General features: G+C 53.1%; 1 protein-coding gene across 1 annotated transcript; it reads left to right on the forward strand.

Moving 5' to 3' along the window:
* Window positions 1-1,072: 1,072 nt before the first annotated feature.
* Window positions 1,073-25,786, forward strand: SLC37A4 (solute carrier family 37 member 4). Its single transcript, XM_078870020.1, has 10 exons — window positions 1,073-1,172; window positions 1,445-1,597; window positions 5,715-5,947; window positions 15,615-15,861; window positions 16,235-16,396; window positions 17,164-17,249; window positions 18,180-18,293; window positions 20,029-20,167; window positions 20,774-20,991; window positions 23,470-25,786. Exons 2-9 carry the CDS (start codon window positions 1,447-1,449, stop codon window positions 20,938-20,940), a joined length of 1,299 nt encoding a protein of 432 aa, XP_078726146.1. The 5' UTR covers window positions 1,073-1,172; window positions 1,445-1,446; the 3' UTR covers window positions 20,941-20,991; window positions 23,470-25,786.
* Window positions 25,787-26,432: the final 646 nt, after the last annotated feature.

The raw sequence follows: 26,432 nt of genomic DNA on the forward strand, positions 1-26,432 counted from the left end.
TCGCTATAAAAATTATATATTCTAGATTTGAAGCTTTCGTGACTGCAAGGATTCATACTCTTAGGTTTTTTCGGTAAAGGCACGTAGGTAAAAATCAATATATCAAATAATAGAAGTAATAATATAAATGTTTATAACTTCTATTATTTCTAGGTAAAATAAATAATTAACTATTTGAAGTTATAGTAGAAATAAAATAATTATTACTTCTATACTTTTATTATTTTTTTTTCATCTAGGTGACTTTACCGAAAAAACCTAAGAATAGAAAAATATACTGCCCGCGATTCGGACAATGGCCCAAAAACGCATGCCGTTTAAAGCGCGATTAATATTGGTCGCGAAAGCCTCACGTGTTTAACAAAAACACTGTTATTGCACAACCTGGCAGACAATGTTTTCGAGTGTTACTCCATCTCGCATGCTTTGTGGGGTTTCTCCGGTTTCCTCCCGTATGAAAGCCAAGCTCACGTTTCGATTTAAAACTTTCGTGACTGCAGGGATTCATATTCTTGGTTCTTTCGGTAAAGTAACTTAGACGGGAAATAATAAAATAATAATAATCAAACATAAATAAAATTCTCCCACGACGTTTCGGCCACAACACAAGCAGCTGTCCTGCTTGAATTTTATTTACAACACAAGCAGCCGTCGTGTATGATGTGTGAGTGAGTCAGTGGTAGTGTGAGTGAGTCAGTGTATGATGTGTGAGTGAGTCAGTGGTAGTGTGAGTGAGTGAGTGTATGATGTGTGAGTGAGTCAGTGGTAGTGTGAGTGAGCGTATGATGTGTGAGTGAGTGAGTATGATGTGTGAGTGAGTGAGTGTATGTGTGAGTGAGTGTATGATGTGTGAGTCAGTGAGTGTATGATGTGTGAGTGTCCTCCCCCTCTGCTCGCGCCTCTCGTCCACCACAAACGGCCACGCCAACCGCTGGGAGCACGCGCCTCGTGTAGCCATCTTTCGTGGGGAGGAGAGTGGGAAGAAGAGGTAAGAGGAGAGTGGGGAGTGGGAGGAGAGTGGGGAGTGGGAGGAGAGTGGGGAGTGGGAGGAGAGTGGGGAGAGAGTGGGGAGTGGGAGGAGAGTGGGAGGATCGTGGTGGTGCTGGCGTGTTAAAGCGCACGCCGACGGCACTCCGCACGGCGTCTCACGCCGTGGTCGCTGTCCCCCGGAGGTCGAAGAGACAGACACAACCACACACACAATCAGCCGCACAGCCACACACACACGGCCACACACACAAACAGCCACACAGACACACAGCCACACAGACAGACACACACACACAGCCACACACACACAGCCACACGGCCACACACACAATCAGCCGCACAATCAGCCACACAATCAGCCACACACACACACAGCCACACACACAATCAGCCACACAGCCACACGGCCACACAGACGCGGCCACACAAACGCTGTCCGTGTCTTTGCTGGCAGCGATGGCGAGACAAGGGGACTACGGATATTACCGGGTGACCATCTTCGCCGCGATGTTCGTGGGCTACACGCTCTACTACTTCAACCGCAAGACCTTCTCGTTCGTCATGCCGGCCGTCATGCAGGAGGTCACGCTCGAGAAAGACGACTTGGGTGAGGAAGGGGGGCCTGGGGTACAAGAGGGGGGGGCTGGGATGGAAGGGGGGGGGCTGGGGTACAAGGGGGGGGGGGGCTGGGATGGAAGGGGGGACCTGGGGTACAAGGGGGGGGGGCTGCGATGGAAGGGGGGGGGGGCTGGGATGGAGGGGGGGGCTGGGATGGAAGGGGGGACCTGGGGTACAAGGGGGGGGGGCTGCGATGGAAGTGGGGGGGCTGGGATGGAAGGGGGGGGGCTGGGGTACAAGGGGGGGGGGGGCTGGGATGGCAGGAGGGGCCTGGGGTAGAAGGGGGGGCTGGGATGGAAGGGGGGGGGGGGACTTGGGGTAGAAGGGGGGGGTGGGCTGGGATGGAAGCGGGGACCTGGGGTAGAAAGGGGGGGGGGCTGGAATGGAAGGGGGGCCTGGGGGAGAGGGGGGGGGCTGGGATGGAAGTGAGGGGGACCCTGCGTGGCTTCTTCCAAGGACGCCCCTCCACCCCCGTCCCCAACACAATTGATTCAGAATCAAGATTCGGGACGCGGTGCCTTCATGCGGTTTGCAGAACCCAGCCGAATGACTGTTCGGGTCCCGGGGAGGGATGTGAATTAATTCATGATCACCATCATCATCAGCCGTGATAAAGCCACTGCTGGATGATGAACGTGCAATAATTCACCGTTACATAATCAATCGTAAGTGCTTGGAGTTGTCAGTGCTGAACTGGTCGCGTTATTTTCCGGTCCGCTTTTAAATCCATCCAAAGTATACCAAACATTTACAACCACTGCGCATTGCATCCTTGCTGGGCTGCACGAGAAACTTAACCGGAGTAACCACAGCCATTGGGCGAGCGGCACAACTCGATGTTGTGTGCCGGGTGTGGATATATTCTACAGGTCACTAACCCGGACAGGCTCAGCTGAAACAAATAAGTATAACCCGTAAAAACAAAGTTTTTCACTATAAATCCTTTATATGCGTGGCGGCTAGAGTCCTCTCGTCCTCTGGCTTGAGATGGCTGCCACCTATGGGTCAGATGATTGCATTGCACCATTAAGCAATTGGTAATTAAATATAATATTTTTGTCCTAAAAAGTGTAACATTTTGGAAAAAAATTTCACGAACATTAATTGTCACGCACAACGAGTCTGTGTGGAAAATGTCAGCTCGATTTGATCACGGGAAGTGGGTTTAAAAACGACCGAAAGATTTGCACGGTCCTAAGCAAGCAAGCGAGCTTAATATAAAAGATTTAATAAAGGGCTGGCAAGAGACAGTGGTGCTTGGTGGTGGTGGGTGGCACAGGAGGGAGCACATTCATGTGTAGCTGGGACACAGCGGGGATGTTGTGTGCAGTGTCAGGTCGTCTCTGAACAAAAATAATAAGTTCATACCTCTGGGCTTTACCTGGTAAGGTAAAAAAAACAGTTTAGTTTTTATTTGTATATTTTTCGATTTAAAGCTTTCGTGACTGCAGGGATTCATATTCTTGGTTCTTTCGGTAAAGTCACGTAGAAGGGAAACAATAAAATAATTAAAATATAAAACAATACAATTCTCACGACGTTTCGACTGCAACAGAAGCAATCATCATCAGGTGTGAAACCCACAGCAAGAAATTTTGAAAAAAGTGGCGGTTTTTTCTTAACGTTTTTTCTTAACGTTAAGAAAAAACCGCCACTTTTTTATATTTTTCATTAATTTGTTTAACTTTTCCTATACTTTGCGCTCCTGTTGTGTTTGTTGTATTGTTTGTTGTAACGTTTTGACCCCGTGCCCCTACTGGACAGCTGTGAAAATAGAGCTTTATACCTCATCGGATTTCCTCCAGTGTACAGAAATGTTCTGACAGAGTACTGTATTCTCTTCGTACGTGTGATGAATGTTGAGGTCTGCGCGCCTGGTCTAGAGGAGAATTCGTGTCGTTTTCCTCTCCGACCACAGTAGTTCACAATATACGGCCCAAAGTGTGGGTTTGCATGGCCACACTCGCACCACTGTGGCTTGTGTCTTTAAACACATTCCTGCGGAGGGAGCTGGTTGGAACGTTGGGTTGCTCGGTCAATGGCCAGGGTCAACGGCGGCGTGGTGTATTCCGCAAATATGGCCGACTGTGAGGGAGGGCACAAGCCGGCGTGAGTAGGTTCAACGTTGAGATTTATAAGGGCACCACGGGGTGACCAGCCCCTCCCTCCCTCCCCACCCAGCCCCACCCCTCACCCAGCCCCACCCTCCCCACCCAGCCCCTCCCCACCCTCCCCTCTCCACCCAGCCCCACCCCTCTCATTTTTGGATGCACGACGGACGGACACAATAATCCCCTGTGGGCTGGTGGAACCAGGTGGTTCCTACCAGTATGTATCTCTATTAATCTCTGTGAGTCTCTGTGTATCAGGATGTGTCACTGTGTTTCTTTGGGACCACTATACGGTCCACAGTTTGGGTTTGCATGGCCACACTCGCACGACTGTGACTTGTGTCTTTGGGGCCGTCCATAAATGACGTCACGCACCTAGGGTGGGGGGGGGTCAGACATTTGTGACGATGTGTGACGAGGGGGGGGGTTTGAGAAATGTGACGTCACCTCAAAATGCACGTCATTTATGGACGGGCCCCTTTATTGTATCTCTATTAGTCTCATTGAGTGTCTATGCATCATTATGCCTCTTCGGGTTTAATATATGGCCCATAGTGTGAGTTGCATGTCCACAATCGCCACTCTGGCTTGTGTCTTGTGGTGCGACATCGGCCTGCTTGGTGTGACGTTCTGATGATGCAGTTGATGATCCCACCCCCCAGTGTCGTCGAGGAGGACGATTGCCAAAGCCAGGAGGTTGCGATGTCTGGGTCTCGAGTGAGCAAAGTGTTTCGTCTGTGTACCTGTGCTGCACTCTCTGTACGGCCGGAAAAAAAACTACGTTTAGAAAAATACACGGCGCACAATTAACACGTAACTGGTCAAATCAAAGAAAGGTACGAGCGTAACTGATGGGTGCGGATGATCTTCATTGTTGCCAGTTTGTGCGTCTTGCCCTCTCTTTTGGCTATGGCGAAGTGAAACTTAATCTATCGCAGCAGTCTGTGATTGATCGCTTGCCATGCATGCTATTCTATTCTTATCTATTCTTGCATTTGATCTAGGCCGAGGGACTGACTCCGTGCATATGGCTAACGGATGTGCGGCCGCTGTGCCATGGCCTGGTTTTCTGATGCTGTTCTGGGTAGAATAACATCTTGTTGGCTGGTGTGGTTATAGTCGGGGGTAAGGCTAGGGTCTAGATGGCTAGTGTGGTTATGGTTAGGATTACGGTTAATGCGTGGGTGGTTTTTGTGTGTGTGTGATGTTATATTAGCGTTTGGCTGTGGTTGTCCAGCGGGCCTTGCCTGGTCAAAGAAACAAAGTCGCATTAAATAAATAGTAGTAGGCCAGATGTCGGGCGAACGTCTTGTTGACTGATGTGGTTAGTGGCTTGTGTTGACGAGAATGATTAGGCTTCGTGGTATGGCTAAAGTCTGGTTGGTGAGTGAGCTCTGCCACCCAACCCTAACATTACCCCCCCATCGCTAAGTTGAGCCGTTTCTCTTTGCATTCACTTTTCACTCGTGGTGTGTTCAGAGCTCTGGCAGCCCCTGGGTTGTGAATGACCCTGACCCCGTCCCTCAACCTCTCCCTCACCCCATCCTCTCCGCCCGACTCCAACACATTTTGACCGCCGTGCAAAAACCCAAATGTACCATTGGAACCTCATTTGCCAGTAGAAAAATATGATAATTGGTTTTTTACCATTTTATCTTTTTTACAAGGAGTCATGTTGCGCCTTTTGGTGGCATCTGGTCCAACACCATGTGAGACTAGGCTCTAAGGAAAGCTGTCTCGGGTGTGGACCAATCAACTTCAAGGACAGTGCATACATTATCAGAGTTATGTTTTTTGTTTGCATTACGACTGCAGGTATTGTGGTCAATGCGAACATGACTCCTTGTAAAAAAAGTGTCAGTTTTGTTGCCAGATAAAAGGGTAAAAAAACCAACCCAAATGTAATATCCCCCCCTTCCCCTCCCTCCGCAACCTTCTTCTCCACCTCATCAATCTCCCACCCACCCTCTCCACCACCCCGTGGGATGCGCGCAGGCCTCATCACCAGCAGCCAGGCCCTGGCCTACGCCATCAGCAAGTTCGGCAGCGGCGTGCTCTCGGACCGGCTGAGCGCGCGGGCCCTCTTCGCGCTGGGACTGGCCCTCGTCGGCCTCACCAACGTGGCATTCGCCGGCGCCGGTTCTGCGTCCGCCTTCGCGGCCATCTGGTTCGCGAACGGCCTGGCGCAGGGTTTCGGCTGGCCGCCCTGCGGGAAGATGCTGCGTAAGGTGAGGGCGCCACGGCTCGCTCGCTCGTCGCTCCGCTCGCTGCTCGCTGCGAACACGAACTCCGTTCCTCACCCTGCTGCTCACCGCGAACTCCGTTCCTCACCCTGCTGCTCACCGCGATCTCCGTTCCTCACCCTGCTGCTCACCGCGAACTCCGTTCCTCACCCTGCTGCTCACCGCGAACTCCGTTCCTCACCCTGCTGCTCACCGCGAACTCCGTTCCTCACCCTGCTGCTCACCGCGAACTCCGTTCCTCACCCTGCTGCTCACCGCGAACTCTGTTCCTCACCCTGCTGCTCACCGCGAACTCCGTTCCTCACCCTGCTGCTCACCGCGAACTCCGTTCCTCACCCTGCTGCTCACCGCGAACTCCGTTCCTCACCCTGCTGCTCACCGCGAACTCTGTTCCTCACCCTGCTGCTCACCGCGAACTCCGTTCCTCACCCTGCTGCTCACCGCGAACTCTGTTCCTCACCCTGCTGCTCACCGCGATCTCCGTTCCTCACCCTGCTGCTCACCGCGAACTCCGTTCCTCACCCTGCTGCTCACCGCGAACTCCGTTCCTCACCCTGCTGCTCACCGCGAACTCCGTTCCTCACCCTGCTGCTCACCGCGAACTCCGTTCCTCACCCTGCTGCTCACCGCGAACTCCGTTCCTCACCCTGCTGCTCACCGCGAACACGAACTCCGTTCCTCACCCTGCTGCTCACCGCGAACTCCGTTCCTCACCCTGCTGCTCACCGCGATCTCCGTTCCTCACCCTGCTGCTCACCGCGAACTCCGTTCCTCACCCTGCTGCTCACCGCGAACTCCGTTCCTCACCCTGCTGCTCACCGCGAACTCCGTTCCTCACCCTGCTGCTCACCGCGAACACGAACTCCGTTCCTCACCCTGCTGCTCACCGCGAACTCCGTTCCTCACCCTGCTGCTCACCGCGAACACGAACTCCGTTCCTCACCCCATTCCTCACTCCGATGCTAACCTTGCTCGTCACCTGACCGCAGCTTCCCGCTCCTCACCCCTCATCACCTCAGTGTCCACCCTCCAACAGAGGTCGCAACCGGGTACCCGATACCCGTACCCTACCCGATACCCGGCTACCCGTACCCGGCCGGGTACGGGTACGGGTAGCCGTTTGCGACCCTGGTGCGGCCGGGTACGGGTAAGGAATCAAAACCCGTTTGCGACCTCTGCCCTCCACCCTGCTCAGCCTCCCTTGTTGCTCACCACCAATCGGCTTGCCCCGTGCTCCCTCACCCTCACTCCCCTCCTCCTCACCTCACTGTCGTCCCTGCTACTCACCTCCCCTCCCCCACCTCCTCGTGCCTTGATTAGACTACTATACACACTACTATTATACACTATTATAGACCACACTACTATACACCACACTACTATACGCTACTCTTTACACTACCCTATACACTACACTACTACTATACACTACTATACACCACACTACTATACACTACCCTATACACCACACTACTATACACTACCCTATACACCACACTACTACTATACACTACTATACACCACACTACTATACACCACACTATACACTACCCTATACACCACACTATACACTACCCTATACACCACACTACTATACACCACACTACTATACACTACCCTATACACGACACCTGCCCCAATCGCCTCCTTCAGTTCATTCCCTCTCACCACCACCTGCCCAACCCCCGATTTCCTTCCTCGTCAAGATTCGTTGAAGTGCCTCCGCGCTCTTCACTCCCGGCGCGGAGCCCTCTGTTCATTTCTCCTTCGCGTCCGGCTTCTTGATGTTCTCTGCTCCCAACACGGAGATTTCACACAAAAACAGAAGTCTATGGGAGCAGCAGCAGCAGCTTCAGCAACAACAGCAGCAACAACAACAGCAGCGGGGTGGGGCAGTTTGGTGGCTGACCCGGCCTGTAGCAGGGTCTGGGTTGGGCCACATTATCTGTTACCAGCAAAACATGTTTGCTGCCCTTTTTACGCACATTCCTGCTGACACACAAAGACCTCGGCGATTGGCGGGAGGGGGTAGGGGAGGGGGGGGAGTAGGGAGGGGAGTGTGGGGGGGGGGAGGTCACGGTTTGAGTGGCGGAGGGAGGCTGGTGGCGGAGGGAAGGAGGGCGGGAGGGAGATTTGTCGTGGTCTGGGACCCTTGCCATCGGCAGATGCCGTTGGTGGGCTTTCACGCCGCGTCACGTGGCCACCTTTGAGCCGCTGGCTGCGTTGAGTGTCTATCTACAGGGCCGCCGCCCAACCGCCGTGCCGGGGCGCTCGGCCCGGGTCAAATATTAAACAGCTCTGACCTCTGCCCCCGGGAACGACACCGAGAGGCAGGGAGAAGAACGCGTGGACATCATTTTGAAATCTTCTTGAGGACGGATGCTTGCGTTGTGGCCGAAACGTCGTGAGAATTTATATTTTATTATGTTTTATTTTTATTATTTCCATTCTACGTGACTTTACCGAAAGAACCAAGAAGATGAATCCCTGCAGTCACGAAAGCTTTAAATCGAAATCATTTTTAAAGTTAACCCTTTCCCGTACGGAGACGTCTGCAAGTTGCAGGGTGGGGTTCCCCTTTCGCCGCTGAATCACGGAACGGGAAAGCGGTTGGCGGTAATTTTATTTAGCGAGGCATAGCGCCGTTTTTTTTATTCAACACATTGTACTCACCGCAGAGAACTATAGCGACATGACCGGACTTTATGAAAGCTGGCGCCAAATTGTGCCACACGCCCTCCCTCCCTCCCTTGTGGGAGCCTCGGTACCGATAAAGTTAGTTTAGTTTGTATTCTAACGCCATTCCAATGACGTACGTGTACGTACGTGTAACGTCATTGGAACAGTACACGTACGTCATCAGTACACGTACGTTACCGTGTACGTCATCGGAATGGGAAAAGGTTAAGAAGAGTGAATGGGCCTGGGCAGGACGCACGACTGGACGCGACGGACGAGACTGGCGACGGAATGGCAGCGAGGGGAGGGAACGCGTCCAAGAGGACGGTGCTACCTTAGGCCTCCAGCGTGTGCATGGCGTCTCTCTCACCGGTGACGCATTATTCTCACGGTGAAGTGCATCCGGCAAAAAGATCACGGCCAAAACCGTTCACCGTCAGAAGTCGAGCACGGCTAATGCTGGCACCGCACTTCTGATGCCTGTGGGCAAGTCGAGTTAATATTTGTAATGGCTTACTGCGGTTACCCCGGGGTGGTTTTTCTGTTACCCCGGTAATGGCTGTCAAGCCAAACGTTGCTGAGTGTAAGTGAAAGTGATGTACAGCCCCGTGTCGATCCGCTGCTGGATGAAGGTCTGCCCACGCCGTGTCGGTTATTGGGGCGGGGCGGGCGGGGGGAGGGTTTGGCCATACTTCACCGTAATAATCGGTGTGCGAGGTTGTTGAAGGTGGGGGAGAGCCCAACGTTAGGGATGGAACTCGCATCGCCAGGCTCGTAGTGCAGTGCGCTCGCCGCCAGCCCGCCTCCGTACAATATACGGGGAAAAAAATCTCGCAGTAGCCAGACTCACTGTCAGCTGGATTTCGGCATAGGAATGTGGAATTCCCGCCGTGGGAGATGAGCACCGATAGCTCAGTGCTCATTTGAGTAGGAAATCACTTTGACTTTCTAGCGATCATTAACTGCTGTAAGCCGTACACCCCCGTAACCAGAAAGACTCTCCCTCGAATGATTGTGGCTTCTCAAGGTGTCACTTTTATGAACGGCGGGTGTCACGGTGCGGTCCCCCGGTCCCACCGCCGGTGGTCCTTGACGGTCCTCCAGGTGGTCCGTGGGGCTGTGATGTAAACGCAGGTTTATCCGGACAATAATGACATTCATATTTTACTTATGATATTTAAATGGGTAAACTACCCTGGTTAAACCACCCTAACCCTAAGGTCTAAATGCCCCCCTAAAAAGAAAATTATGGCTGCGTAAAAAAAAAAGTGCTTTTATGTTCCGGTAAATACGAATCGTTTAGTACGAGTGGTATTTAGAGAGAAAAGTGAATTCGTTTTGTCACCAGGAGTGGTGGTGGTAGGGGCTGGGCGACCCACGCAAAGTGTTTGCATCGCCTGAGTGGTCCGCGGGCCTAAACAAGTCTGAGAAACAGCTGACTTGTTGGCGTGAAGAAAAAACAATTACCACACAAAATTATCAGACGCAATTATTACGCGAAATAACGAAGGGGTGGGGGGGGGGGAGGGGCGGAGTGGTACCAGGACCGGTTCGGATATCACTGGCCATTGACATTAGCCGTGGCTGGGATTTGAACTCAGAATCCGCCGGGTTCACAGCGCCCTACTCGCGAACCGCTTCGCCCCATTGCTCCGCAGCGCATCGCCTGCCCTGGTTAACACACAACGCCTGTTCTTATCGAAGGTGCATTCGGGGCATGCTCGCTCGGTTTTACTTGCGCACCTGTTGGAATGTTTTACCTTCCAGCGTTCGTGTGGCTGTTCGGAGTCTCTATAGAAAGGCCACGGCTCACATCCAGTGGCGTACATCCGCACCGGTTCTGGACCATGCGTAGGTTGACTGGGTTGAAAATGAGCACCTGGCGTGGGGTGCAAACATCCAGCACTGGGGAGAAAAAGGTGGCTGGGGCGTGGTGCTCGTCACACCACCCCCTCGTGCGCCATGTGCTCGCTAACAGCACTTGCCCGAACATTCTGTTCAGGCTGCGTGGGGATCTTTGTCTTTTTGTGTTGAGTGCGGGGGAGCGCTACGACAGTGATTGTCGCACTGCGCTAAGAGCTACCTCGGTAAAAAAAAAATTGCGCACCGCCAAAATCAGCGGCGAATATCTTAACCACGCCCTGGGCATCCATCCCTGATTACCTGGCGCAATGTGAAAAGCAACATTGGCGCCGGATCTCCCGAGGCGGCCAGGCGTAGCATTGCCCACACCCCACACACCGTCGTGTCGTGCGCGGCGCCAGTCTCAATCGGTGTTTGCTAACAGAACTTTCCCCTCGAGCCCGCGTGGCTATGGGGGGGGGATCTCTGTGTTGTTCGCGTGCCCACTAATCACTCGCAGCCCACGGCGGTGTCGCGTTCCGCTTCCTCCCCGCCCGGGGACTCGCCGTGCCCACTTGCGCGCCTGACCTCGCAGTTCTCTTGCCGCTCCCCCACCCCCCCCCCGGCGCTGTCACGTAACCCCCCTCTCCCCAGGCCGGCCGCCGAGGGGCGAACGCCCGCGGCCCAAAAATAGGCGGCTCGAGGGACGCGTTGCGCCACCGCACGCTCTCGTGAGAAATATCATCGCCGCCGCCCCGCCGCCGCTAATTGCGAAGTTTTCGCAACGTTTCATTCGAGCCAGCGGCGTAAACACGCTGCTTGCACAGAGACAAAGATCCCACTCGCCGCCACCCCCCCCCCCTCTCGTGTAGCCTTAGCAGACTGTTGGGGGCAAGCGCTGTCCGCGAGCAACTGTGAAGGCCGGTGCGACGTACGAGGCGGTGGGTGGCCACCAACGCCGCGCCCGGCCGTCTTTGTCTGTTTTACGCAGATGCTCAATTAAGGCCGAGTCGACCTAGGGAAGGCCCTGGACTGGTTCAATTATTATTCAACAGTTTTATTGGTCGTGAGCGGGAATTGAATTCGGGTCGCCGGGTTCGTAGCGCAGTGCACCAACCACCACGCTACCGCCCGCCGTACACACGCGAGTGCACACACAGGCTCACGAACACATTCATAATCAACGTTTTTGGGTTTAGATCGCGTTATTTATAAATGTGTCGTAACCCTCCACCACCCGACACGGCCAATCAGTAAAAAAGTGTCACGTTTGCAAAAGACAAATAGTTCACTGCTTTAGCCCACCGGTGTGTTGAAGCGTGAAACCACAACATTTACAATTTGAGCACGACGTTTCGCTGGTAATTGCATCCAGCATCATCGGGCAATTCGCCGTGTCGGGTGGTGGAGGGTTTCGACACATTTATAAATAACGCGATCTAAACCCAAAAACGTTGATTATGAATAATATTGGTCGCGAAAGCCTACGTGTTAACCTCACAAACACATGTTCGCACGCGCACAACAAAGACAAAGATCCCTTATGTAGCTGTAACGGACTCTTTGTGGCAAGTGCTGCGAGCGAGTAGCACCTATGAAGGCCGGCATGGCACACGAAGGGGGTGGGTGGCCAGCACCATGCCCGGCAACACACAGGCACACAAACACACATGCTTCTCAGAGCCCTAATAGGCTTTCGTCATTTCAGATGAACAAAATTGGTCTGCAATGGATATCTGCTTCTATGAATGAATTTGCTTTGACTGGAACATTAGCTCTGCGCTGTGAGCCTGTAAACACGAGTTTGATTCATCTTCTTGGTTCTTTCGGTAAAGTCACGTAGAATGGAAATAATAAAATAATAAAAATAAAACATTATATTATTTCTATTCTACGTGACTTTACCGAAAGAACCAAGAAGATGAATCCCTGCAGTCACGAAAGCTTTGAAACGAGTTTGATTCTCGGCCACGGCTAATGCCCATGAATGATATCTGGAACCGGTCCTGGGCCATCCCTCTTCAACAACCCTGTACCGACGAGTGTGGTGAAGTATGGCCAGACCATCGACATGACATAAGCAAGACTCGGCTGAAATAAATAAAGCGTTGGCAAGACAGTGGTGGGTGGTGGGTGGCACAGGAGGGAGAACATTCATGTGTAGCCGTGACACAGCGGGGATGTCGTGTGCAGTGTCAGGTCACCTCTGAACGAAAAAATAAGTTCATACCTCTGGGCTTCACCGGGTAAGTTAAGAAAAAACAACATAAAACAGTCTGCCTCAGCAGCAGACCATGCTTTCCCACCTGATGATGGACGCTTGTGTTGCGCCCAAAACGTTGTGATTTATTTTTATTTTGTACCTACGTGACTTTCCCAAAAGAACCAAAGAGTATGGATTCCTGCAGTCACGAAAGCTTCGAATCAAGATTAAAAAACAACATCGTTTAGTTTTTATTTGTATATTTTTAATTAATTTGTTGAACTTTCCCCATACTTTACAATCCTATCGTGTTTCTTTTGTATTGTTTGTTGTTGTAACGTTCTGACCCGCCCCCACTGGACATCTGTGATAAAAGAGCTTTGTAGCTCAACGGATTCTTACAGTCTAGATAAATAATCTCATTCTGATATTACGGAGCTGGGCGAGGTGACGCAAGTTGTTGAACCGGCGCTTTTGGAGGCCAGGGTTAGTGGATCGCTTGTGAAACTCTGCGAGGTAGGCAAGATGTGGGGTGTTGCGCGCATTCGTTGGATTTGCTCCAGGTTTTTCTGGTCTATCTGCCACGCACATAAAATACCCCTTAAAATACGAAAATGAAAAAAAACGAAGAAAATGAAAAAAAACGAAGACAAGTTAATGGCATTTTCCCCCCCAAAAAATGTGCGTATACTGTAACAACACGACTGATTTTTAATTGGGCAATGAGTCGGCCGTATATGAGGAAGTACAGCAAGTAAGTCGTACGCCCGTTAAATCTCCCCTTAAAACGGGTTGGGCTTTCTCTGGACACAGCTTCCTCCAACATGCAAATCACTTGATGAAGCAGAAATTGGCCAGACTTCTGAATATTGGATTGGTCAGATATTTTCTCATATTGTGCGTGGCCCTGCTGTGGTCTAAGCTCTGGGATGGGGGAGGGGAGGGCCTTGAATCACTTGTCCTTGCTAGTCCCCTCCGGCCACCCTCTCCTGCTGACGCGCGTCCCTCGCTCGCCCCTCGCTCGCGAAGCCATCTCTCTCTCTCTCGCAGGCAGCAGCGTGCTGATCATTCCCACCTCGGTGTGAACTTAATAACTCGCACGCCATGTGCTTGTCTCGCCAACTGCACTTCCTTGACCCCAATCGCCTCTCCCCCAGGTCTCCTCTCGTCTCTCCCTGGTCCCCATCTCCCCATCTCCCCGCTATCTCTATCCGTCTCCAACTCCCTTAATTTCAGTTGAAATCCTAGTCGGCTTTTCGCGACCAATATTATCCATGAAGATTTTTTTACGGGGTTAGATTGCGTAAATATAAATGTGTCATTAATCCACCACCACCTGACACAGAAGATTAGTAACGTTTGTGACGTAAACAAAACGTGTCAATTAGTTACTACTGGAGCACACTGGTGTGTTGGAGAGTAAACCCACAAGATTTACAATTTGAGTCCGACAGAATTGTGAAGATGTTTCCCTTAATTTCGTTGTCATATCTCCCCCATTTAACTTCATATCCCCATCTCACCCCATCCTCCTCCCTCCCCATCTCCCTCCATCTCACCGCCAACTCTCCCCCATTTCACCCCACCATCTCACCCCATCTCCCCCCCCCCCCCCCCCCGCATCTCTCTAAAATCTCTCTATTTGGCTCTCCCATTGCCTTCACCGCCATCTTATCCACTTCCACCACGTTGTGCGAGGACTGCTGCTGCCCTCTATTTACGGACACCCTTCTTGTGATTACTAAAGCTTAAACAAAATTACTTGCAGGACAGATGACACCTTCCATCACAGAACCACTCGGGTGCGCCTCTCCACGCCTTGCCAGTCACGGGGATATTTTGATCGACCTTCGCCGCGCTTTTCCGCTTGCCAGTTGGTGAAGGGAGCGACCGAGGACAGGTTCGGTATTCACTCGCCACTCACGTCAGCCGTCAGCTGTGCCCTGGAATCCGAGTTGACAACGGCTGTGCTTTTGCACCCACGGGCTTGCGGGCGGTGGTGAAATGTTAACTAGCTCGCCTGGTGTACAAGAGGTCGTGGGTTCGATCCCGACCCTGACGCCTTTTATATGTTGGAGTTTGCGTGTCTCTCTCTCTCTCCCCGTGATCACGTAGATTTTCCTCCGGGTGCTCTGGTTTTTCCCTCCACATTTAGAAGCATGCGTTTATAGTGTTTGGCTGCTGTAAATTTCCACTTGATAAGCCACTTTGTTGTCACGCTGTCATTTGTGGCAGCCAGGTCGCTTCTGAAAAAGTGCTATAGTATGTAGCTAGGTGTGCTTGACCTGAATAAAATAAAAAATAGTTTAGTTCAGTTTATCTCGCTGATCTGAGAGGGACTTCGGTCACCACCGTCAAGGCCGCCGCACCCCTGACCCTCCACCACGACCCAAACCCATCTCAACGCCGTGTCCGGGGGGAAGGGGTGAGGTCTAAACATACAGAGGCGGGGCCTAAACATACAGAGGCGGGGCCTAAACATACAGAGGCGGGGCCTAAACATACAGAGGCGGGGCCTAAACATACAGAGGCGGGGCCTAAACATACAGAGGCGGGGCCTAAACATACAGAGGCGGGGCCTAAACATACAGAGGCGGGGCCTAAACATACAGAGGCGGGGCCTAAACATACAGAGGCGGGGCCTAAACATACAGAGGCGGGGCCTAAACATACAGAGGCGGGGCCTAAACATACAGAGGTGGGGCCTATAGAAGAAGGGGCGTGTCCTGAAAAGGAAAGGAGCCCTACATAGGAGGAACTTGTTGATTTAAAGTGATCAATGTGTGTAATCAAATACCCACAGCAGGCAGCAGCACCTTTAGTGCCGCGGATGGCGGCCACTGGTCCCCTAATTATCGTTAACTCCTGGTACCACCCCCCGCACCCCCCACACCCCCCACCTCCTCCTCCACCCCCGCCGTGGCCTAGTGGTTCGAGCCGTCCCAGTTCGGCACGTGGTGGGCCGTGCTGTCCACCAGCATGAACCTGGCCGGCAGCGTGGGGCCGCTGCTGGCGGCGCTGCTGCTCTCCCTGGGCTTCGGCTGGCGCTCCGTGCTCTCGGGCTCCGGCGCCGTCGCCGTGGTGACGGCCGTGGCGGCGGCTGCGCTGCTCCGCGACCAGCCCAGCGACGTGGGGCTCCCCGACATCGACGTGCAGCCCGGCAAGGGTGGAAAGGGTAAGGGTGGAAAGGGTAAGGGTACGGGCGGCACTGGCAAGGGTGGAAAGGGTAAGGGCATGGGCAGAAAGGACACGGGTGGCGAGGGCACGGGCGGGAAAGGTACGGGCGGCATGGGCACGGACGGCAAGAGTATCGGCTGCAAGGGCAAGGTTTTGGGCAGAAAGGGAATGGGTGGACATCTGTAAAAAATAACTTTATAGCTCATTGCATTTCTCCAGTATAAATACATTTTCTGATTCTGAACTCTCAAAGTGACCCCAACGCTGAAACTCATCAAGACCGCTGGCACCCCCTTTAACACTCGGGCCGACCCGACCCCTGACCCCGACCCCTGACCCCGGCCGTGACCCCGACCGTGACCCCCGGCTAGGGTCTGGCGGCGTGCGGGACAGCACGCTGGGCGAGCTCCTCACCTCGCCGTACCTGTGGGTGCTGTCCGGGGCCTACCTCGTCGTGTTCGGCGTGAAGACGTGCCTGTCGGACTGGGGTCAGCTGGTGCTCATCCAGGAGAAGCTGCACTCGCCGCTCATGGGTAAACACGCGCACACACACACGCACGCACACGCACACACGCACGCACTCACCGCTCATGGGTAAACACGCGCACGCACACACGCACGCACACACGCGCGCACACGCACACACGCACGCACTCGCCGCTCATGGGTAAACACGCACACGCATGCGCACGCACACACACGCACGCGCGCGCACACACGCATGCACGTGCACGCACGCGAGTGGAGCCGCGATGTAATCCGATCACTTGGGTGTAGCCGATCACCGTGCCGATTATTGGCTCGTCTACTCGACTGAGTGCGTAACCACGAAAATAGTTGCGGGGTGGGGGGGGACAAAATAAGCTGCCGTTCACGTGTGTGCCGCTGGTCGGGAGGTCATGGGCGGGGGGCTTGCAGGGGGGGGTGGGGTTTCCCACCTTTGGGGAAGCAGGTTGTGGCAGGCGGCCGGAATATATTTTTGTCTTGTGTGTGTTGTTTTGTTTGTACTCTAGGTCTCATCTGCACGCTGTGTTGCTCCGTCTCATTCATGTTGTTTAACTGTGTCGTGCGTACCGTCAATATCATTCGTGTACCGCCCGTCTCGTTTGTACGCTCCGGGGCGACGGCTGCCACGCGGAAATTCCACATTGTTGTGGCCAGAGCCGCCGGGTCCATATTCCAATCTCGCTCACCGTTGATCGTCTTCACCTTTCGGCGCGCGGCGCGCGTGCGGACACCTCGTTGTCGCTGGACACCTCGCTGGACGACGACGTCTCGGCGGCGGCGGCGGACGGCGCAGGCAGCTCGTTCCTGAGCGCCCTCGAGCTCGGAGGCCTCATCGGCAGCATCGCCGCCGGATTCCTCTCCGACCGCGCCGTGGCCAAGGTGAGGCCCGGCGGTGACGGTTGGGATCGGCGGTGACGGTGGGATCGGTAGCGCAACCGTGATCATTTATGCAGCGGTGATCAGTTGAGCTGCAGGGGATTGGTGGTACAAGTGGGATCGATAGTGCAGCAGGAATCGATGGTACAGAGGGGATCGGGTGGAACAAGTGGGATCGGTGGTGCAGCAATGATCAGTTGTGCAGCAGGGGTTCGGTGGTGCCAGAGGAATTGGTAGTGCAGCAGGAATCGATGGTACAGAGGGGATCGGTGGTACAGCAGAGATTGGTGGTGCAGGTGGGATCGGTAGTGCAGCTGGGCTGGTTCATTACCACCGGTAGTGCAGCCGAGAGCGTTGCCAAGGCGGTAGCCGAGGCGGCTGGGTGCCCCTCGCCACGCGGGTACCACGGTGGCGAGGGCGACTATCTTTACCAGCAGCTGTCGACGTCGTACAGCTCCAAAATCCATTGCTTGGCAGTTTCTGAGGCTCGAGGAACGCACGGCGACTCGAAGTGAGTGGGGGGTGGGCAGAGAGAGAAGCGGGCTCGGTGTCCGGTTACCCTGGACGCTCTTAGCGCCGTCCGTGAATGTGATCGTAAGACGCCCCTCCGATTGGCATGGTTGTGCGTACGTATGTTGGACTTTATTCGCACCGCACGTAGCCAACCGGGGTACGCAGTTGGCTACGTACGGTGCGAAAGAAGTCCGGAATACGTACGTGCGTCAAATGTAACCGTTGCAGAGAAAGGGAGGGAATTTCGGATGAGCTCGTGGTTTTGGCCTCCCTCCCTCGAAATGTGTTTAAAGAGTACGTTTGAGAATCGGTCCTCATTTTTGAACCCCTCTCCCGCATACCAGGCGAGGTAGGTGACATCATCTCGACACCGTGGCAACCCCTGTTGCCTTGACGACGTGCGCCCTCCGGTCCGTGCAGGTGGGGCTCAGCTCCCATGGCAACCCCCGCCACGGACTGCTCATCGGCATGATGGGTGGGATGGCGGTGTCGCTGTGGGCATTCCGCGTGTTCGTCGGACCGGACTCACACCAGGTGCCCAACTCCAACCACTAACTTTCAACTTGGGGGACTGCGGGGGACAAGGGAGGTGGGGTCGGTGCGGGGGGGCGCGACGAGTCCCTGGTTGACGAACGTCACCGACTGTTTGTTATGGAACGGTGGTGGTGGTGGTGGTGGTGACGGTGGTGATGACATTGACCGTGGTGGTGATGGTGGTGGTGATGACAGTGACGGTGGTGATGGTGGTGGTGATGGTGGTGACGGTGGTGATGACATTGACCATGGTGGTGATGTTGGCGATGATGGCGGTGGTGGTGGTGATGACAGTGACGGTGGTGGTGGTGACGGTGGTGGTGGTGACGGTGGTGATGACATTGACCATGGTGGTGATGGTGGCGATGATGGCGGTGGTGGTGGTGATGACAGTGACGGTGGTGGTGGTGACGGTGGTGGTGGTGACGGTGGTGATGACATTGACCATGGTGGTGATGGTGGCGATGATGGCGGTGGTGGTGGTGATGACAGTGACGGTGGTGGTGGTGACGGTGGTGGTGGTGACAGTGGTGATGACATTGACCATGGTGGTGATGGTGGCGATGATGACGGTGGTGGTGGTGGTGATGACAGTGAGAGTGGTGGTGGTGACGGTGGTGGTGATGACATTGACCATGGTGGTGATGGTGGCGATGATGGCGGTGGTGGTGGTGATGACAGTGACGGTGGTGGTGGTGACGGTGGTGGTGATGACATTGACCATGGTGGTGATGGTGGCGATGATGGCGGTGGTGGTGGTGATGACAGTGACGGTGGTGGTGGTGACGGTGGTGGTGGTGACGGTGGTGATGACATTGACCATGGTGGTGATGGTGGCGATGATGGCGGTGGTGGTGGTGGTGATGACAGTGAGAGTGGTGTTGGCGGTGGTGGTCATGGTGGTGATGTCAATAGATGATGGTGCGATGGTGGTGTTAGTGACAGTGGTGGTATTGATGGTAGTCATAATGGATGGTGGTATATTGGTCACCATCACGATGACTGTGATGGTATAAATGAAGATGATGATGATGATGATGGTGATGATTTTCATGATAGTGGTGACATTGGTGTTGTGAAACAGTTAATAATGGTACAGAAGGTGGTGGTGGTGATTACACTCATTTTTATTATTCCTTGACTTTAAGCTTTCGTGACTGCAGGAATCCATACTCTTTGGGTCTTTCTTTCAAGTCGCGTAGATAGAAAAATAACATAAAAATCACGACGTTTCGATCGCAACACAAGCAATCGTTTTAAAGCTTTCGTGACTGCAGGGATTCATCTTCTTGGTTCTTTCGGTAAAGTCACGTAGAATGGAAATAATAAAATAATAAAAATAAAACATAATAAAATAATTCTCACGACGTTTCGGCCACAATGCAAGCAGGACGGCTGCTTGCGTCGTGGCCGAAACGTCGTGAGAATTATTTTAATATGTTTTATTTTTATTACTTTATTGTTTCCATTCTACGTGACTTTACCGAAAGAACCAAGAAGACAAGCAATCGTCTTCAGGTGAAGAAATACAGCAGGCGAACTGCTGATTATTATTTGTAGTAATGTTGATGCTGATGATGACATTATGTCGTTAGGACAACGCCTATTCAAGTTTGCAGTAACGATGGTAACGGCGGTGGGCCAACGATGAGAATGCCGGCAGACGTAGCTTGCGGCTCACTCTAGGAGCGGTCCCCCCCCCGCCCCCCGCTTACCTGTTCTTCTTCTTAACCAGATACTGATCCTGGCTCTGGGCTTCGCGTTTGGATTCTGCTCCTACGGCCCCATCGCCCTGTTCGGGGTCATCGCCAACGAGAGCGCCCCCCACAACCTCTGCGGGACGTCCCACGCCATCGTCGCGCTCATGGCGAACGGCAAGGCAGCTCCCCGTTCACCCGCTCCGCACGATCAGCGAAGGGATGCCCGCGATTAATAGCCAAAATTTTTTTGAAAAAACGTAACTTTCATTTTTTACTTACTCCCAGGTAAGGCCCACTGTGATATGTGCCTATTTTTCAGAGGCGGCCTGGCTATTACAAATGATAGCCCAGCGAAAGGGCTTATCACGTGTACATTTATGGCACCCAAATACTCTAAACGCACGTTGATTCTAAATGTGGGAGGGGAAAAACACCCGGAGAAAACTCCAAGCGACCACAGGGAGAACGTGCACACTCCAAATATACAGCAGGCATCAGGGTCGGGATCGAGCCCACGACCTCCTGTATTCCAGGCCAGGTAGTTAACATCTCGCCACCGCTGATTCGACCTAGGCGGAGGCCCGGCACCGGTCCAGACGAATCGCCTACCGATGTCCGTCGATGGCGCGCAAACGACCAGCGTTGATTTCGTCAAAAAAATGATCGCCGATGAAAATGTTCGTCCTCACGTTTTTGTTTATTGTAAATAAATACCGGGGCGCAGAACAATTTTTTTGCTGGCGCGTTTGGTCAAAACCTAAACGAACGCTGCTCCCGCAGTTGGCGGCTTCCTGGCGGGGCTGCCGTTCAGCACCGTGGCCAAGCACTACGACTGGAGCACGGCGTTCTGGCTCGCCGAGGTGGCGCTGGGCGCCACCACCGTCGCCGTGGCACTGCTCAGGAACGTGCGCACACGCATGGGCCACGTGGGCGAGAAGGAGGACTGAGTGACGGAGCCTCTTCCCCCGCCCCAGCCGCTCCCCACCTTCCTTCTCCAGGTGCGTGTCAGCACGGCGGCTGCAAGGATGTGATGATTTGTTTTCTCATCAAGTGCTAAGCGGAGGTGCGGGGAAGGACAATGAACTAAACTCAAAAAGCGGTTCTGAAGAAGCGAGATTTCAAAGTGCACAGGCTCCGGTAGATAGCGTCAAGGTACACGCGCTCCCCACATATGGGGCTCGCGGATGATTACACTGGTCAACAAAAAAAACATTTTTTTCTGGCCTGGACTTTTGCAGCTGTTTTAGACTAATTTCAGGGTGCTGATTCCAAATCTGATCTCAGATTTGCTCTATCACATCTCATTTTATGCTATCGGCATACCCCATTTTCATTGATTTTACCCGAAATTAACTCTGTCACTTATGATTGCAAGTTGTTACGAGTCAGTGACTGCTTTAGTGTTAAAATATGGTGCTGTATTATTAGGATAGTGTGTTTATAATATCATGTTATGTAGATATCCACATTTATTTAATATTTTTCTTCCGCAGTTTTGATTGAAAATGCAATATTTGATATCTCAAAAACCTGATGCCAGATTTGGAATCAGCACCCCAAAATTACCTTAAAACCGTTGGAATACCTTGTGCCAGAAAAAGTGTGTTGACCAGTGTTATGGCAGCGGCGAACATTTGTGACTGTACTTGTGAGTCCTAATTAAGACGACACCAATCTACAGTTGTGTCACTCTTTACTTCACCGCTGCCTGTTGATGGGACGGCCTAAGTTTCATAAACTTTTTTGAGTCGGTGGTCTAAAACGACAACACGGCCACACATGCAGTTATTTTGAGCCAGTGGTCTGGATAAGGCTGAGAGGCTTTGTATACGCACGAGTGCGTTTGCACGCTGCCAACGACGCAGTAAACAGTCTGGATTTGTAAGGCCGGTAGTTTAGCACTGGTGTGGTGTGTGTTGTGAGCCGCTGTAAAATTAAACTATACTCGGTTGCTTTATTTACCGACTTACCGGTAAAACCCACTTACCTGTTAGCTTTTTTTTCAGAGGCAACCTGGCCACACGTGACGGCTCATAGAAGTGGCTCGTAACATTATCGCGCGCGGGAATTATAGGAGCAGCCAAACGATCTAAACAATGCGTGTTGATTCTAAACGTGCTCGAGGGCAAAACCGGAGGTGCCTGGAGAACAAGCCACGTGACCACCATGGGGAGAGAGAACACGCCGACTTCAGTTATACAATAGGCAGAGTCAGGGTCCAGGTGGAACCCACGACCTACTGCGCACCAGGAGAGGGAGAGAACATTTTCTTGCCACCAGGGTCGCAAACGGGTACCCGTACCCGTACTCGGCCGTACCCGTACCCTACCCGTACCCGGCCGGGTACGGGTAGGGTACGGGTATCGGGTACCTGATTGCGACCTCTGGGATGAAGCCATGTTGCAGGCGCGGGTGTGTTGATTCTAGGAACTTGAATTGTGAGAAGAGACAAGACGTTGGGAAATGAGTGACAAACAGTGACTCACCAGTGACTCACGGTCTACCCGAACCCGGCCACACCAGGGTCGCAAACGGGTAGCCGGGTATCGGGTAGGGTACGGGTATCGGATACCCGGTTGCGACCTCTGCTTTGAGTGCAGCGACACTTTGGCTGCCGTTAGATGAACGCGTCCCCCCTGCTCACAGGAGCAATGGCACCGCACTCATCTTAAATTGGTGGTTCTACACAACTTGGTGGACGCTCCAAGTTCCTCTGGCAGGTCCCAGTCCGTAAAGAAAAGAGCGCCATTTACTTCCCGGGATGATTCCTCGATTAAGTCGATCGATCGACCTAAACACTGTGATCGACTGATGCTTTTCTAGTCGATTATTAATTCCCCTTAAAAATCGCCGGCCACCCTGACGTCCTGCCTCCAGAAGGTAGGAAACCCTCCGACAAGCCACGCCCAGCGCGACGCAACACCCAGCCCCGCCCCCCATCACCTCCCGTCCAGCGGCACACGTGGGAACAGAGGTGAGCTGTTTTTTCCCCCGAGCTGTTTTCGTGTTATCCTCTTCGTTGAGTAACCGAACTGATCATCGTGTCTTGTTGTGTTGTGGCACCACGGTGGCTAGGAGATGTTAACTCACTCGCCTGGTATGCAGGAGGTCGTGGGTTCGATTCCGACCCTGACGCCTGCTGCTGTATATTTGGAGTTTGAATGTTCTTCCCGTGGTCGCGTGGATATTTCTTCGTTTTTTCCCTCCGCATTTAGAATCAACAAGCGTTTTAGAGTATGTGGCTGCATTCATTTTCCACGTGATAAGCCACTTCGTTGAGCTATCATTTGTGGCCATTTCCCTTCTGAAAAAGAGCTACATAGCTTAGTTGGCCTTTCCTGGTAAAATAAAATAAAAGTGCCTTTCGTTCTTGATTTGAAGCTTTCGTGACTACAGGAATCCATACTCTTTCGTGCCCGAATCACGTGACCTCTGCCCATAACACGACCCCCCCCCCCCGCAAACTCTCGTTGCAGGCCGACCCCCGTCGCACCACGACTGGGAGTCGAACCGGGATCCGCAAGGTTGGCCGGCGGCGGGCAGCATGAGCTTACAGCGGAGGAGGGTGGGGGCGGATACTAGGAGTGAGTGTGAGAGAGGTGTGCAATGTGTGCGTGTGTGTGTGTGCGCGCGTGTGTGAGAAACACCGAGGCTGAATGTGAAAGCTAAGGCCGCGTGAGCAGATCAAATGTGTTTTATTGTCAGCGACAGCAGTATTCAGAGTTGTTCGGCGAATGCGTCTTTGCAAAAAAGAAATGTGAGCGACTGCAAAAGATTGCGAGAAATGTTGACGCACTGGCCGCGTTTGCGCTGCGCGTTGGAAAAACGCCTGGCGACTTCTCGTGCAATACGACCACGGTAATTTTAGCTGCTGTTTTTAAAATGCGATGCTGGAACTAGGGTAGCATGCTATTAATCGTATTTTAAGATAATTTTAATTTAATGGAAAAAAAACTTAGATTGTTGAGATTTGCTGCTGTTAACAATAGGATTTAGATAATTTCGACGGTAAGCGGTGTTGAGTCAGTGGTCGGCAAACTCCAGTCCTAACAACCTATCTCCAGTCCGTATCTTCACATCAGCCAGACTTCTGTCCACACGCGTTACATGGCTGCACTCTTACGCGTCTCATCCTCTTGGAGAACCCTTCACAGCGATACACTCCCCTGCTCCTGACGCGGCTGTCTGGCTTGACCACCTGCACGTGAAATTGTAGTCGCTGCTCTGCATCTACATCAGCTGTACGACGACGAGCAGGAGGGACCATGTAACGTGGACCCAGAGTATGGCCTGAGGAATTGTGAGTGCGAAACCCACCGGCATAGCATATGCATCTCTGGAAGAGATAATGTGGAGATATTTCATTCCTGTGCATTTTCCCCTTATAGAACACGGACTCTCGCAACTGGCTGCTGTGAACGATTTTGCCAACCTTTGATGCCTTGTGTGTGTCCCCCCCAAACCACCAGTAGGGGGGAGCTGGCCTAGCTCAAGAGCGGCTGGCACGAGGCTGGGCCGGATATCCCGTGTCTCCACAGCAGTCCGGCCAGGGCCGCATCAATCCCAATTGGTTCACCCCCCACCGCTCCCTCCAAGTAGATCCCCCAAGGACCCTTTGGTAAACGAATTTCCACTACCTCTCGGTTATTGCACCTCCGATTAGCACGGTTGGCTACGTACGGTGCGAAAGAAGTTCAATGTACGTCGGTGGGCGAAAGGAATAAGCAACATATCTCTACGCGCAGGCTGGATTAATTATTGGTTGCTGCTCAACGCCACGGCAAGTAAGCCACCATCGGCACACACAAAACACCACCATCGGCACACAAAGACCCAGGTGACTTGAACCTTGCACATTTCACCCCAATCCACGCCTGCCTATGAACAAATCGGCCGGAGTGCTCACGATCTCGTCACATATTGAGAGCCGAGCAGAAGTGGCGGGGGGGGTCAATCCTGGACGATGTTTCGGGATGGGGGGTGATCACCACGCACGGCTGGTTGTTAGAGGTTGCACACCCGGTCAGGTGACCTGCTCTTCTGGGTTTGTATTTGCTTTTGCGGTTAAGGTTGAAAGAACAGGTGGATGGGGCAACCCCACCCCCTCGGATGGGCGGCGACTGCCACGCACGACGGCTTATTATATTGCCGGCCGCCTGCACGGCTACGTCATTTTGGCAAACGGAGGGAAGTGCGGCGATTCCTTTGCTATTATAAACTTCTATGCAGCCCACCTTCACCGGCCCTGCACCGATCAGCGTGGTGAAAGTGTGGGGAAATAACCGCCACAGACTGCCCTGCGAGGCGAGGCCCTCATCCAGCAGCGTGTGGACAGAGGGGCTGTACACGCAGATGCGTGCGTTCAAACTTTGTCGGCAACTTGTAAGCTCGATTTCCAAGCGCCGCCACTTGCGCATTGGTTAGGCGGACGGGAAGGGTCAGGGGTTTGTAGAGTAGGACGGGCCGAGTGCACGGAGCATCGTGGCTCACGCACCGTGGGGACACGTAGCCAAGGGAACGCGAAGCCAGGCCCTGGTGCTATATACCTGGGCTAGAACTGGGCCGGCAGGAGGCGGGTTTCCCAGTGGTCATGAAAACGAGGTGCGACATTTTCTGTATACGCACCGTGCCAAAACCGCTCCTCGCGCGAACTACTTCCAACGCGGTTGTGCCACGCGGTTGTGTGTCCGAGACTCGGTTGGAGGCACGACCCGGTTGGACATTGGTGTCAGCTCAATAAACGGAGCCATGTCCCCCACAATGTGTAGTGCTCGGTTCGTGCGATTGTTCGTTTTTAACGCCTCGCCAAAACTCCGGTAAGAGCGTGTGTGCATTAACTTTGCCCATCTGTTTTACCACCGGTCCATCCGTAACAGGGACACGAAGACGCCCGTAAAGGTGATCCAATACAAGTGAAACGTTAGTATGTTGTTGCCATTTGGGACTTAACTCTAAAAGAGACTGGACAAATTGATCAGAGGATTGTCTTCATATTTTTGAGATGTAAACCGGCACTAAAAAAGGGCCCAATTTTCGTGTCCTGACCCTGCTGTCCACGATGCACCCTCCCTGGCAAAGCCGCGATCCAAGCATCATAGTCAATCAACACTTTCCTGCGGAGGGAGCTGGTAGGGACGTTGGGTTGCTCGGTCAATGGCCAGGGTCAACGGCGGCGTGGTGTATTCCGCAAATATGGCCGACTGTAAGGGCGGGCACAAGCCGGCGTGAGTAGGTTAAACGTTGAGTTTTATAAGGGCACCACGGGGTGACCAGCCCCTCCCCACCCCACCCTCCCCACCCAGCCCCTCATATTTTGGTAATACAAGAATAAATTGAGACTTGTATCGAAACTGGTAGTGAATGCTGCTGGGAGTATTCACTCCCAGAAGGCCGTGGGCACCATGGGTTGTGTAAAGAAATACTTTCGTTACGTGGAGAT

This window comes from Lampetra fluviatilis, chromosome 29, assembly GCF_964198595.1.
Source record: "Lampetra fluviatilis chromosome 29, kcLamFluv1.1, whole genome shotgun sequence".
Lineage (NCBI taxonomy): Eukaryota > Metazoa > Chordata > Hyperoartia > Petromyzontiformes > Petromyzontidae > Lampetra > Lampetra fluviatilis.